At 42.1% G+C, this 14,717-nt stretch overlaps 1 protein-coding gene across 4 annotated transcripts in view; it reads left to right on the top strand.

Annotated features, from left to right (window-relative positions):
- The window catches only part of LOC144680555 (putative E3 ubiquitin-protein ligase RNF144A-A), a 90,745-nt gene that overhangs the window by 49,781 nt on the left and 26,247 nt on the right, over nt 1–14,717 (top strand). For 3 of the 4 annotated variants that reach the window (XM_078541664.1, XM_078541662.1, XM_078541663.1), the window contains one exon: nt 8,249–8,395. In XM_078541664.1, coding sequence (XP_078397790.1) covers nt 8,261–8,395 — 135 coding nt within the window. In that variant the 5' untranslated portion in view covers nt 8,249–8,260. Of the gene's footprint in view, nt 1–2,622; nt 2,700–8,248; nt 8,396–14,717 lie in introns of all 4 variants that reach the window. The other variant, XM_078541661.1, reaches the window with a different exon arrangement.

Below are 14,717 nucleotides of genomic sequence, written 5' to 3'. Positions count from 1 at the left end.
ACAGAGTGGATGTAGAGAGGATGTTTCCTCTTATGGGAGAATCTAGAACTAGGGGTCACAGTTTAAAATAAGGGGTTGCACATTTAAGACTGATGAGAATTTTTTTCTGAGGGTTGTGAGCCTTTGGAACACTCTTCCTCAAAAGGTAGCGGAAGCAGAGCCTTTGAATATTTTTGAGGCAGAACTAGATAGATTCTTGATAAACAAGCTGGTGAAAGGTTATTGGTAGGTAGGCAAGTATGCAGAATGGAGGTTACCATCAGGTCAGCCATGATCTTATTGAATGACGGAGCAGGCTCGATGGGCTAACTGGCCTACTACTGCTCCTAATTCGTATGTTTGTATGTATCAATAAAGCATGAAGTTCTATGAATTTTGTCTGCTCCTGATTAAATCAGTTACTTCTTCCTGCAGGAGGCCATAAGCTGGAGAAATAGGCAGTCATATGGCAGATGCAGTTTAATGTGGAGAAGTGCAAAGTGATGCAGTTGGTACAAAAGGACGTAAAGAAGCAATTTAAACTAAATGGTACAAATTTAAAGGAATGCAGGAACAGAGAGACCTGTTGTGTGTACATGCAGAAATCTTTGAAGGTGGAAGAACAAGCTGAGAAAGCTTTATTTAAAAAAAAACCTACGGAATCCTTGTGCTTTATAAACAGACACCGAAAAGTAAGGTCATTATCATTCCAGATTTGCACTAAGTGCGGTAGCGGATGGGAAAAAGAAAGTTTTATCCACCAGCCACAATGGTGGCCTTCCACACCGTATAGTCCTAATCCCACCTCATTAATCATGCATTCCCGGGAAACACGCTATTTTGATGCCAGGCTCTGATTCACCCACCACACTACCACCTTGCCTCTTCCTCATACTGGGCCCCATGCACACACCTCTCAGTGCTTCGAGCCCAGGAATGCTGCACAGCAGCCATGGCCCTAAAAGGCAAGAAGATTGCAGCCCCCCCCACCCCCCGAATCTGTAACGCATCTCTCGGATGACCTGTGAACACCATTGGAGCCCATCACTATTTCCTTTACCCCCACTCTGGCTTGGGAAGTGGTCAGTGACAATGCTGCACAGAAGAGGTTGGCCATCCAGTGCAGAAAGAGGATGAATGATCTCATCCATGCCGCCAGGATAAGGCACCCATCTCATCACTCTAATCTCACCCACTCATAAGGCCATTACATATTTAATTCACTCACTGCCAGTTCCAGGGACATCACCACTCTCTCTCTCTCTCTCGTGCACACCATCTCATCTGCATCTGGCCCCATCTCCTCTGGAGATTACCTCCTCAGCCCTCAACCTCTTGAGGCCACTTGCACAGATCAACATGTGCCCCCATGCACATCCTGGGCTACTCCCCTTCCGCAGTACAGCCCTCACCCTGCAGCCACTTCCCTTGCCTGAGGCCACTTCTCCTCCGTTTCCCAAGCAAGCCGCAGCCCTGCAGCCGTTGAAAAGCAGTCCTTGCCTTACTTTTGGTCTGGTAGGTAGAGACCTGCCTGTGAGCCCCCTTAAAGGTAATGTGGTGCTACCTGTGAAGCCTGGCACTGATGACTGCAAGTGCTGCTTGAAGCAAGGTAGGCAAAAAAGCCTCAAAGTTCAGAGTGAAGTGCAGCTTGCCAAATACATGTCGCTTATGTACAGTTGTGAAACGTTAGCTTCCTTGTTTTTGAGTTCACTGGTGAGGCCTCACCTGGATGGAGTACTGTACCCAAATTTGAGCGCCACTCTTTTTATCAAGGAACTCAAGGCTGGGGGAGGGTGTGGAGGAGATTTACGAGAATCAGACCAGGGATGAGGAGCTTCAGTTACTGTAACTTCATTTAGAGAAAAACTGAAGTTTGCTGTAAGGTAAATGAGAAGGTTCAGGGGAGATTTAAGTGGTTTTCAAAGACATGAAGGTTTTGAAAAAGTAAATAAGGAGAAACTATTACCAGCGACAGAAAGGTTGGTAACCAGAGGACATTGGTTCCTTTGCCAATAACCTTAAACCTGAGATGAGGTGAGAATTTTTTTTTACACAGCGAGTTATGATCTAGAATGTAGCGCCTGAAAGGGTGGTGCGCAAATTCAGTAACAACTTTCAAAATGGAATTGGATAAACGCTTGAAAGGAAAAGCTTATGGCACTATGGTGGAAGGGCAGGGGAATTAAACTAATTGGATAGCTCGTTCAAAGATTTGGCAGGTTTGTTGGTCTAAATGGTCTCCCTATGTACTGTATGATTCTAAGATATTTGAGTTTTTGTACTGAAAGAATAAAATTATTTGGTAACTTAAATTACCAAATTTAAATTAGTAACAGAGTAGGAATTTAGTGCTTGAAAATATTGAACTTTTAGATGGCTATATACCATGGCCTTTAATCTTTAAATAAATTAATTGTAATAGCACTATTTTAAAGCATCAACCTGCACAAAAATATTTGGCAAACCTTATTTGTGATTCTATTAATAAAGCAACTGTATATCAGAGAAATAGAAGCTTAGACTTTGGAGAAACAGAGGCTCTCCGGAACGTTTTGACTTAGATAATCCACAATGTGATCGTTGTAGTGTGACCATGAAAGTCTCCAAAACTGCTTTTTACAACTTTCTACTTGTCAATTTCAGGTCAGTTTCATGATACGTTTAAGATCAGCCACCAATGACTTCTTTGTTCGCCAGCTTGTTTGGAATTTGGCCCATCAGTAAGTAGATTACTGCAGCTAAATTCGAATTAATGGTAAAGAATTTATCTACGAGTAAAACTGATTCGTATAATGATTTGCTGGACATTAAAATGGCCAAGGGAAAGGCATTCAACAACTACTCTGAAGTGATACTGTGAATAAAAGATGCAACAGACAATTGTACCTGGTGCTCAGAAGATTTAAAAGGATTGCTAATAATGCATTTTTATTTGCAAATGTTACCCCTTTTTTTCAAGAGAAGGTGCAAGGATAAACCCAGCAACTACAGACCAGTCAGTTTAACCTCTGCGGTGGGAAAGCTTTTAGGAATAATAATCTGCCTAAATTAACAGTCACTTGGACAAAGTGCATTAATTAAGGAAAGCCTGCAGAAATTTGTTCAGGACAAATGGCGTTTAGCTAACTTGCTGGAGTTTTTTGATGAGGTAATGGAGAGGATTGATGAGGGTAAGCAGTAGATGTGGTGTGCGTAGAATTCTAAAAGGCATTTGATGAAGTGCCACATAACAGGTTGTCAGCAAAGTTGAAAAGCATGGAATAAAAGGGACAGTGACAGCATGGATACGAAATTGGTAGAATGATAGGAAACAGAATAGCAGTGAACAGTTATTTTTTGGACTGGAGGAAGGTATATAGTGGGTTGATATTAGGACCACTGCTTTTTTAATCACTATTAATGACCCTAGACTTGGGTATGCAGGGCACAATTCCAAAATTTGCAAAATGCACAAAACTTGGAATTATTGTGAAGTGTAAGGGTGATGGTGATAAACTTCAAGAGGACGGAGACAGGTTGGTGAGTATGTGTCGGATGAAAATTAATGCAGAAATTGCGAAGTGATAACATTTTTGGAAGGAAAAATGAAGAAAAGCAATATGAAATAAGGATAGAATCCTAAAGAAGGTGCAGAGAGACCTGGGGGTATATGTGCACAAATTGTTGAAGATAGCATGGCAAGTTGAGAAAGCAGCTCATAAAGCACACAGGAATTTGGGCTTTATAAATAGAGGCATGGAGTACAAAGCAAGGAAGTTATGGTGAATCTTTATAAAACACAGGTTTAATCTCAACTCGAGTACTGTATTGTGTGCAATCCTGGGCACCACAATTTAGGAAAGATGTGAAGGTATTGGTGAAGGTGCAGAAAAGATTTACAAGAATGGCTCTAGGAATGAGAGACTTCAGTTACATGGATAGTTTGGCGAACCTGGGGGTGTTCTCAGAGAAGAGAAGATTGAGAGATTTGATAGAGGTGCTCAAAATCATGAGATGCCTAGACAGAGTAGATAGAGAGAAACTATTCCCATTAGCAGAAGGGTCGAGAATAGAGAACACTAATTTAAGGTGAATGGCCAAAGAACCAGAAGTGACATGAGGAAAATTATTTTTATGCAGCGCATGCTCTGGATCTAGAATGCTCTGTCTGAGAGTGTGGCGGGGACAGATCCAAGCGTGGCTTTCAAAAGAGAATTGGATCATTGCCTGAAGAGAGAAAATGTGCAAGGCTGTGGGGAAAAGGCAGGAGAAGGGGGCTAGGTTAGTTGCTCTTGCAGAGAGCTGACAGTCACGACAGGCTGAATCCTTCCATGCTGTAATGATTTTATGGACCTATAATTTTGCTTACCAACATGAATTTTTGACTCTGAATAATCAATTTACATATACAAAAAGTGTTAAGTACATTAAATAAATAAAAACACAAATATTATTTTAAAATTCTTTGCACAAGGCCAGGATGTTGTTGCAGTTGAATGTAATACTGAGGACTGGTAGGTCCGGTACAGTGCAATTTGTTGTCTTTTTCCTTTAAACAGCATTTTCATTTTCTTCTGATTATACTCCCAATTCCATAGGCACTTATTTTGTCTCAAAGTCATACACTGGGAGTTCCCATTCTGCTGTCATACTTCAGCGAGGATTTGATGGAAACAACCTCCATAGGCACAAACAACATTTGTAGTGGTACAGTGAAGTCCTGAAGAAATTCACTTCCATTGCACCAGCACAGATGAAGGCCATTGGGCCTGTCGCACCTGTGCCAGCTCTGAAAGAGTTAGCCATTTTGTCAGGGCCCCTTGCCCTTTCCCCAGTACTTTTGAGAGAGTTTTTTTTTAAATTAGGCATTTATCCACTTCCCTTTTTAAAAACTATTATCGATTTGCTTCCTCTCACCATATCCTGGCAACTCAAATACCTTTTGAACTAAATTAATTCTCATAACCTGGCCATTTACTTTTCTATGAAGATCTTTTATTTATTCCTTTAGGGGCTGAATCAGGAACCAATGGAAATATTTTTTCCTGAGTTACCTTTTCAAAATCCCTCAAATCCCACCCAAATCCCCACCGCACAGTCGTTGTGGAGACAAAGTCCCACCCTCACGTTGAGGATACCCTCTATCGTATTGTGTGGCACTACCAGCGTGCTAAATGGGATAGATTTTGAACAGATCTAGCAACTCAAGACTGGGCATCCATGAGATGCTGTGGGTCATCAGCAGCAGAATTGTACTCGAACACAATCTGTAACCTCATGGCCCAGCATATCCCCCAATCTACCATTGCCATCGAGCCAGGGGAGCAACCCTAGTTCAATGAAGAATGCAGGAGGGCAGGCCAGGAACAGCATCAGGCATACCTATAAATGAGGTGTCAACCTGGTGAAGCTATAACACAGGACTACTTGTGTGCCAAACAGCAGAAGCAGCAAGTGATAGACAGAGAACCGATCCCACAACCAACGGCTCAGATCTAAGTCCTGCAGTCCTGCCATGTCCAGTCATGAATGATGGTGGACAATAAAACAACTCACTGGAGGAGGAGGCTCCACAAATATCCCGATTCTCAATGATGGGGAGCCCAGCACATCAGTGCAAAAGATAAGGCTGAAGCATTTGCTACAATCTTCAGCCAGAAGTGCCGAGTGGGTGATCCATCTCTGCCTCTTCCAGAGGCCCCCAGCATCACAGATGCCAGTCTTCAGCCAATTCAATTCACTCCATGTGATATCAAGAAACAGCTTAAGGCACTGGATAGTGCAAAGGATATGGGCTTTGCCAGTATTCCAGCAATAGTGCTGAAGACTTGCGCCCCAGAGCTTGCTGCACCCCTAGCCGAGCTGCTCCAGTACAGTTACAACAGTGGCATCTACCCAGCAATGTGGAAAATTGCCCAGGTATGCCCTGTATACAAAAAGCAGGACAAATCCAACTCGGACAATTATCAGCCCTTCAGTCTACTCATGAGTATCAGTAAATTAATGGAAGGTATCGCCAACAGTGCTATCAAGTGGCACGTGCTTAGCAAAACCTACTCACTGATGCCCAGTTTGGGTTCCGCCAGGGCCAGTCAGCTCCTGACCTCATTACAGCCTTGGTTCAAACATGGACAAAAGAGCTGAATTCCTGAGGTGAGGTGAGGCTGACTGCCCTTGACATCAAGGCAGCATTTGACCGAGTGTGGCATCAAGGAGCCCAAGCAAAACTGGAGTCAGTGGGAATCGGGGAAAACACTCCACTGGTTGGAGTCATACTTATGACAAAGAAAGATGGTTGTGGTTGTTGGAGATCAGTCGTCTCAGCTCCAGGACATCACTGCAGGATAGTGTCCTCGGCCCAACCATCTTCAGCTACTTCATCAATGACCTTTCTTCCATCATTAGGTCAGAAGTGGGAAAATTCGCTGCTGATCTCACAATGTTCAGCACCATTTGCGACTCCTCAGCTACTGAAGCAGCTCATGTCCAAATGCAGTAAGACCTGGACAACCAAAACCAGGCTTGGGCTGACAAGTGGCAAGTAACATTCACGCCACACAAGTGCCTGGCAATGACCATCTCCAACAAGAGAGAACCTAACCATCGCCCCTTAATGTTCAGTGGCATTGCCATCGCTGAAGCCCCCATTATCAGCATCCCGGGGCTTACCATTGACCAGAAACTGAACTGGACTAGCCATATAAATACTGTGGCTACAAGAGCAGGCCAGAGGCTAGGAATCGTGCGATGAGTAATTCACCACCTGATTTCCCAAAGCCTGTCCGCCACTGGGACCATGACTGCATGTAGCAGCAGATTATACTGGTGAAGGTGGCAGCATCTGTATGGTTTTTGAGTTCATTTTTTGACTTCTTTGCCTTCATTTAAAAAAAAAAGAGATTCAGTAGCTCAAGAGCAGGGGACTTTTAAATTTGTTGCCGTGACTGACTTCCCGTTCATGGCATAACCCCTCTGCTGCATGATATCCCGATCTAGACTCCCGATTGGGCACAGAGCCCTCCTTTGCACCTTTTAATAGACCACCTTCCCATCAGACGGCCATTGATTGGCCATCCATGCTTGATTCGATGAACTGAGACAGCACGGTCAAGAACAAACAGACCACACATTTTCCATTCCCCTTGTCTCACCCAGCCAGAAAATATAAAATCTAGCCCATAGTGCGCAGTAGCAAGGTACTTTTGCTAAACCTATATCAATCTCATCGCACGATTTCCTAGCCTCTGACCTGCTTTTGTAGCCATAGTATTTATATGGCTAGTTCAGTTTCTGGTCAATGTCAACCCCCAGGATGTTGATAGTGGGGAATTCAGCGATGGCAATGCCACTGAATGTCAAGGGTAGGGCTCAGCTGGTGTATTGTGTCCAATTCTGGTCACCACACTTTAGGAAGGATGTCAAAGCCTTAAATAGAGTGCAAAGGAAATTTATTAGAATGATAGGGGGATATAGTATTTCAATCATGTGGAGAGACTGGAGAAGCTGGGATTGGTCTCCTTAGAATGGAGAAGGTAAATTGGAGATTTAATAGGCACAGTTAAAATAATGAAGAATTTTTAATAAGAGTGACTAAGGGGAACTGTTTCCACTGGCTGAAGGATCCAGTCACTGGAGGACACAGACTAATGTGGTAATTGGCAGAAGAGCTGTAAGTGAGATGACACGATGAATTATTATGATCCAGAATGTACTGCCTGAAAGGGTGGTGGAAGCAAATTCAAAGGAGAATTGGATAAATACTTTAAAAGGAAATAATTGTAGGGCTACCGGGGAGAAAGCATACGTTGTGGAACTAAAGGGATAACTCTTTCAAAGAACCAGCACAGGCATAATGTGCTAAGTAATTTCCTTCTGTGGAGTAAGATCCTATGATAAACTTCCATACAGGGATGTTGCTTGCTTAACAGCACTGTGAAATTGTAGCGCATTAGCAAATTAGTTGAAATAACCAATTTCTTTTGGAAAATGGGAACATTTAGCTCAAAGTAAGAAAGGTCATGCTTTCAGTGGCTGATAGGTCTGGCATGCAAAGTACCAAATAATAAATATAGCATCTGCCACAGCACATTATGCAAATTGCACTGCAAAGGCATTCAAATGAAACAAAGACCGTCGGGTTGACTGATAACCATCAGGCTGTCAGTATCACATCACTTAACTTTGGTCTTGTTATTGTTGTACTTTTCTTTCAACATTGACAATAGCTTTCTACTACCAAACAATTAAATTGTTAAAAGCTACAGATAATTCATTGTTTTCTGTCTTCCAGATTCAGCTTAGAATGACAACAGCAAGATATAGGCCTACTTGGGACCTGGCACTGGATCCCCTTGTGTCTTGTAAACTGTGCCTTGGGGAATACCCATTGGAGCAAATGACGACACTGTCACAGTGCCAATGCATATTCTGTACTCTGGTTGGTATGATTTTTATTTGCTGTGCAACTTGTTGCAGGACCTTTAAACAATTTTGCGTAGCTTGTGATGCCGCCATATATTTTGATTTGGCATTGAAATTGTCGTGTGTATCATGTCAAATCAGGCGAGTTTGATTTGAAATGCTGCAGCAAACTATATCCTTCAACCCTGGTATCTGTAACTTCCTGTCCAATAAGAATCATGAAATATAGAAATTGCTTTGGACCCAAACATATGGGAAGATTAGCTTAAAGTTTAGATGTTCCATTCCAATTGTACTGTGTGGTTTTTTTTGTTTCGGGTTCCTTTCAAAGAGATACTTTCCTGTCTCTTTGTCTTGCAGTCAGAGAATTGCTTTCATCTCACTAATATAAATGCATTATTGTCATCTTGGACCTTACATGATCTGATGGAACCAATATTTTTTTTCTACTCTTTCATGGGATGTGGGCATTGCTGGCTAGGCCAGCATTTATTGCCCATGCCCTTGAGAATTGCCAGGACAGTTTTATTTTTGAAATGAATTGTTCAAATTTTTGCAATTAATACTGCACCAATATATATTGCCTCATTCAAAATGTAGACATAACTCCTCTATGTAAGGATTTTTCCTTCAAAACCAACCAGATGAAGTTCTAGAACACAGTCTTCCTATGTCAAGTGATTTTAGTAACTGGATATAATTTTAAAATGACTGTCTATATCTGATCATTGTGTGGCTCACTTTTGAAAACTTCTGCTGCTTTCTTAAATTTAAAATGCTGCACCCTGTGATTTATAGTGTAATATGAATGACTCTTAAGAGGTGAGAGTGACTGCCCTTGACCGAGTGTGGCATCAAGGAGCCCTAGCAAAACTGGAGTCAATGGGAATCGGGGGGGAAACTCTCCACTGGTTGGAGTCATACCTATGACAAAGGAAGATGGTTATAGTTGTTGGAGGTCAGTCATCTCAGCTCCAGGTCATCACTGCAGGAGTTCCTCAGGGTAGTGTCCTCGGCCCAACCATCTTCAGCTGCTTTATCAATGGCCTTCCTTCCATCATAAGGTCAGAAGTGGGAATGTTCATCACCATTTGTGACTCCTCAGATACTGAAGCAGTTCATGTCCAAATGCAGCAAGACTTGGACAACATCCAGGCTTGGGCTGACAAGTGGCAAGTAACATTTGCACCACACAAATACCAGGTAATGACCATTTCCAACAAGAGAGATTCTCGCCATCATTTCTTGACATTCAGTGGCATCACCATCACTGAATCCCCCACTACCAACATCCTGGGGGTTAACATTGACCAGAAACTGAACTGGGATAGCCATATAAATACTGTGGCTACAAGAGCAGATCAGAGGCTAGGAATCCTGCAGCGAGTAATTCACCTCCTGACTCCCCAAAGCCTGTCCACCATCTACAAGGTACAAGTCGGGAGTGTGATGGAATAGTCTCCATTTGCCTAGATGAGTGCACATCCAACAACACTCAAGAACCTCAACACCATCCCAGGTCAAAGCAGCCCACTTGATTAGCAACCCACCACAAACATTCACACCCTCCACCACCAGCGCACAGTGGCAGCAATATATACCAAATATAAGGCGCACTGCAGGAACTCCCCAAAATTCCTTAGACAGCACCTTCCAAACCAACAACCACTACCATCTAGAAGGACAAGGGCAGCAGACACATGGGAACATCACCACCTGGAAGTCCACCTCCAAGCCGCTTACCATCTAAACTTGGGAATATATCACCCTTTCTTCACTATCACTGGGTCAAAATCCTGGAACTCCCTCCTCAACAGCACTGTGGGTGTGTACCTACACCATGTGGACTGCAACGGTTCAAGAAGGCAGCTCATCACCGCATTCTTAAGAGCAATTATGAATGGGCAATAAATGCTGGCCTAGCCAGCAACACCCACATCACATGAATGAATAAGAAAGAATTTACACTGGAACTATTCGTTGGCCTTCTGAATGGTGTGTAGAAAATTATAGAACAGTTCCATTGACATTAGATGTTGCCGCATCTACCACTACTGATTTTAGGGCCAGGTTTTTGCTACAGAGGGTGGTGGCTAGAGTCGGAAAGTTTCCCCAACTCAGACCTACCTCGGTTTAAAGGGCCCTGGTTACACCCAGCTTTTATTGTGACTCCACATCACAGACACTAAATCTTTCATAGCCTCTTTAAACTGTCAATTAAACTATGAACTCAGGAACTCCTGCTGAGATAATTGAAGCTTTTTAAACTCTGCCATGCATCCGTAATAGCCCTTGGGAACTGTCTCAAAGACTTCAATTGAAATCTGATGAACAGATGGTAATTTTCCCCTAACCTACACCAGATGGCCTGTCAATCAAAACAGTACAGCAGAGTGTTTTTAACTCTCCCTGACAGCTTCAGATTATTTTCTTCCATGAGTGACGGGATTTAAAACAACTTCAGATCATGACACTTAAACAGAGCTCATCTGGCTTTCAAGAGTGTTTATGTCTACTGCTAAATTTATGACTTCCCACACTGCAGGTTAAGGCCTTGGGCCAGCCAAAATGGAGGCTGCTTGAACTCAGCACTAAGTTCAATTGACTGTGTTGTGTTCGGGATTCCCTGCTGGGTGATTCATGCCCTGCTCCGACACCCCGCCCCCCCCCCCCCCCCCCCCAAATCAGAAATTGGATCTGTTGGAAAAGAGGAGGTGGCACTTGGCATCCAGGTCCCACTTGCAATTTTTAAAAATCGTCCCGACTCCGTGAAAACCCAGCTCTAGCTGTCACTTCAACACGAAGATTTTAACAAATCTCTATGATTATTATGTATGTTGATGCTGTGCTAGCTTAATGTCAACTGCTCCAGTGGTGAAATAATTCCAGTAATGGTTTTCATTCTATTTTTAAAAAAACGCTCCCTTAATTTGTAAGAAACACACAGTAGAGATATTGGCCTACAACTGGAAAGCTCAATGACATGTTTACTTAAAAATAATAGCAGTAAGTTGAATAGCTATAAGTTTGGCATGGTGTCATTTTTTGGAAGGCATTCAACTATTAGCTCAGTTGTTTATGTTTGGAATAAGTTGAATTATTTAATAGCTCAAAGTAAGTAATTTCAGTATTAGTAACACGGGTAACATTTTTGCACAATTTTAATTTAATATCTATGTATAGTTAAAATGATGTAGCTTTGAACTAGTAGACTTGCTGTGACATTAATAGAGTGTAGAATCTTTCAACATATTGTTTTAAGGAATCTAGAAGAATTCAGGGTGGGTGTTGTTGGTTAAGCAACCAAACCAAAATTTACAAGGTCAAGTGAGGAATCGTATCCTAAATTGAAACAAATTTGCCACACCTTTACCCCGTCTACCCCAAATTGAAAAATGCCATCCTGATTAACTTCATTAAAGATCTTTCTGATCCAGTAAAATAGCATTTCAAGGAGTCTTGCTCCTATAGTATTGGTTTAGTTGGACAGAGTCGAACAATGCGAGTTCTCAGCAAGTTTTTGTGAACCCTCTGCACCTTGCCACTGACATAAATAAGAGCAATTATGCCAGTGCTGCTCTCCTGGATCTGTCTAGTTCAGCAAAAGAACATCTACCTACTGATTATGGACCTTGAGTGATATTGAGTTTCTAAATTTTGTATTGAGGTCTCTGTGCAGCTCATCACAGTTTTATGGAATTGCAGTATTCTTCAGGAATTACAAGTTGTAGATCATAGGAACAAACAGAACATACATACATTGGTGAGGGGGCAAAAAAAATTCAAATATAAAGGGGAAAAAAAGGTTTAGAAGGCTGACTACAACAACAACTTATATTTATATAGCACCTTTAACATCGAAGAGTTCCAGGAATGTTATAAAACACATATGACACCGAGTCACATAAGGAGATATCTGGTCAAATGACTAAAAGTTTGGTCAAAGAGGTACGTTTTAAGCAGTGCCCTAAAGCAGGAAAGCAAGGTAGAAGGTGGAGAGGTGTAGGGAGGGAATTCCAGAGCTTGATGCCCAGCAACTGAAGGCACAGCCACCAGTGCTGGAGCAATTATGATTAAGAATGCACAAGAGGCCAGAATTAGAGGAGCACAGATATCTCTTGAGGGCTGTGTGTTTGGAGGTGTTTAGATATAGGTAGGGCAAGGCCATTGAGTTATTTGAAATCAAGGATGAGAATTTTTAAATCAAATCATTGTTTGACTGGGAGCCAATAAAGGTCAGCAATCACGGGTGAAAGGGGATTGAGACTTGCTGCAGGTTAAGATAATGGGCAGCAGACTTTAGGATGACCTCAAGTTTACTGAGGGGAGAATATGGGAGACCAGTCAGGTGTGCATCAGACTAGTCAAGTCTAGAGGTAATGAAGGCATGGATGATGGTTTCAGCGGCAGATGAGTTGAGACAGGTAATGTTCAGCAGTGTTTTGGAGGTGGAAAAAAGCAGACTTGGAGATGACACAAATATGGAATTCAGAAGTTCATCTCAGGATCAGTTGTGACATTAAGGTTGCAAAGGGACTGGCTTAATCTCAGACTGTTGCTAGGGAGAGGGATAGAGTTGGTAGTTAGGTAACAAAGTTTGGAATGAGGACTGAAAATAATGGTTTCAGTCTTCCCAATATTTCATTGGATGAAATTTCTGCTCATCCAGTACTGGATGTCAGATAAACAGTCTGATAATTTACCAACAGCGGAGGAATTGAGAGGGGTAATGGTGAGGTAGACTTGGGTGTCGTCAGTGTACATGTGAAAACTTATACCATGCTTTCGGATGATGTTCCAAGGGTAGCATGTAGATGAGAAATACAAGTGCACCAAGGATAGATTCTTGGGGACAACAGAGGTGACTGTGTGTGAGTAGGAAGAGCAGCCACTGCAAATAATTCTCTGGCTATTATAAGATAGATAAGAATAGAACCACATGTTGCAGCCCCACTCAGCTGAACAACAGTGGAGAAGCATTGGAGGGGGTGGTGTTGGTAACCATAACAGAGGCTGCAGATAGATTGAAACGGATGAGGAGGGAAAGTTTACCTTTGCCGCACTCACATAGGGTGTCATTAGTGACTTTGATGAGAGGTGTTTTGATACTGTGGAGTGGCAGAAACCTGATTGGAGGGATTCAAATCTGGAGTTTCTTCTGTAGACTGAAGAAGGCAATGGGAGGAAAATAATACAAATGTAAACAACCTAATAGTCATTTGGTAGTACAGAACTTGAGTATTGTTGAAAAAAAACAGATACGCTGTCAAAGTTTTTTTGTCTTGCACTCACCAGGACAGTTGCAGGACACTCATGCAATATAAATTGTTGTCCCCTTTGCTGTTGGTATCCTTGCAAACTGTCCTGATGACTGCAAGACAAAAAGCTTTGACAACATGTCTTTTTTATTTCAGCAATATACGCTCTACTTGCCCTGGCACCCTCAGAGATTTCATATGTAATCTTACAGATCTTCCTGCTCTTGTAATCCCTTTAAAATTTTATGATTTATAAACACACATTTCTTGACTCCCTTCCATGCAATGACCTGTGCGAAATTGCCAGACAATGCAGAACTCGCTTATCTCAATGGGATGGCATTGAGAAGCGTGGCATCACAATTAGTCTACAATATGTGCACAGAAAGTGGACCCAGGATATTGTTTCAAGCCAAGTGAAGCCAACATAAACTTAAATCGGTGAAAAGTGAATGTAAAACCAATATTACAAACAAAATCTTCACTCTATAGACTGATGAAGATCTGGATTAATCTGCCATGTAACATTCAAATTCCAAGGGATAAGGTATGTTCAAAGTATAGTTGGTGACTTTGTGCATTAGTGGGATGAGGTTCATTGGTGCAAATGGTTTATTCTCCTTTACTCTTTGCTTATTTCTTTATCGAATCCCTTAAGCCAAACCAGTGCTCCTAGTTTAAATGTAGCTGCGGCAAAACTAAATACAGCACTCTATGGACTGAAATCCAATAGGCAACCAAAACAATATTATGATATCTATAATAACAGATGTTCCATACACATACCCTCTTCATATTACAGGGTGGCCTCCAATAGCAGGAGCTTGCCTAGAGGCAGCCCTCCATGGTACAACTCAATGTTCATATTATCGGTGACGGTCTCCTAAACTGGAGTTAACACCTGGTGACATCAACATAAACTATCACAGATAGAAAATTGAAACCATGAGAGTTGATGGAATTTGCCATTGACTACCAGTCCAGAAGCTCCAGTTTAATTATTGCTGATGAATGTTCTCCTGTCTTTGCTTATGTCACCTTCTTACTTAGAATATGGGAGGATACTTTACTTTAAATACT

This window comes from Cetorhinus maximus, chromosome 5, assembly GCF_964194155.1.
Source record: "Cetorhinus maximus chromosome 5, sCetMax3.hap1.1, whole genome shotgun sequence".
Classification (NCBI taxonomy): domain Eukaryota; kingdom Metazoa; phylum Chordata; class Chondrichthyes; order Lamniformes; family Cetorhinidae; genus Cetorhinus; species Cetorhinus maximus.
This window is presented reverse-complemented; position numbering and strand designations above follow the sequence as displayed.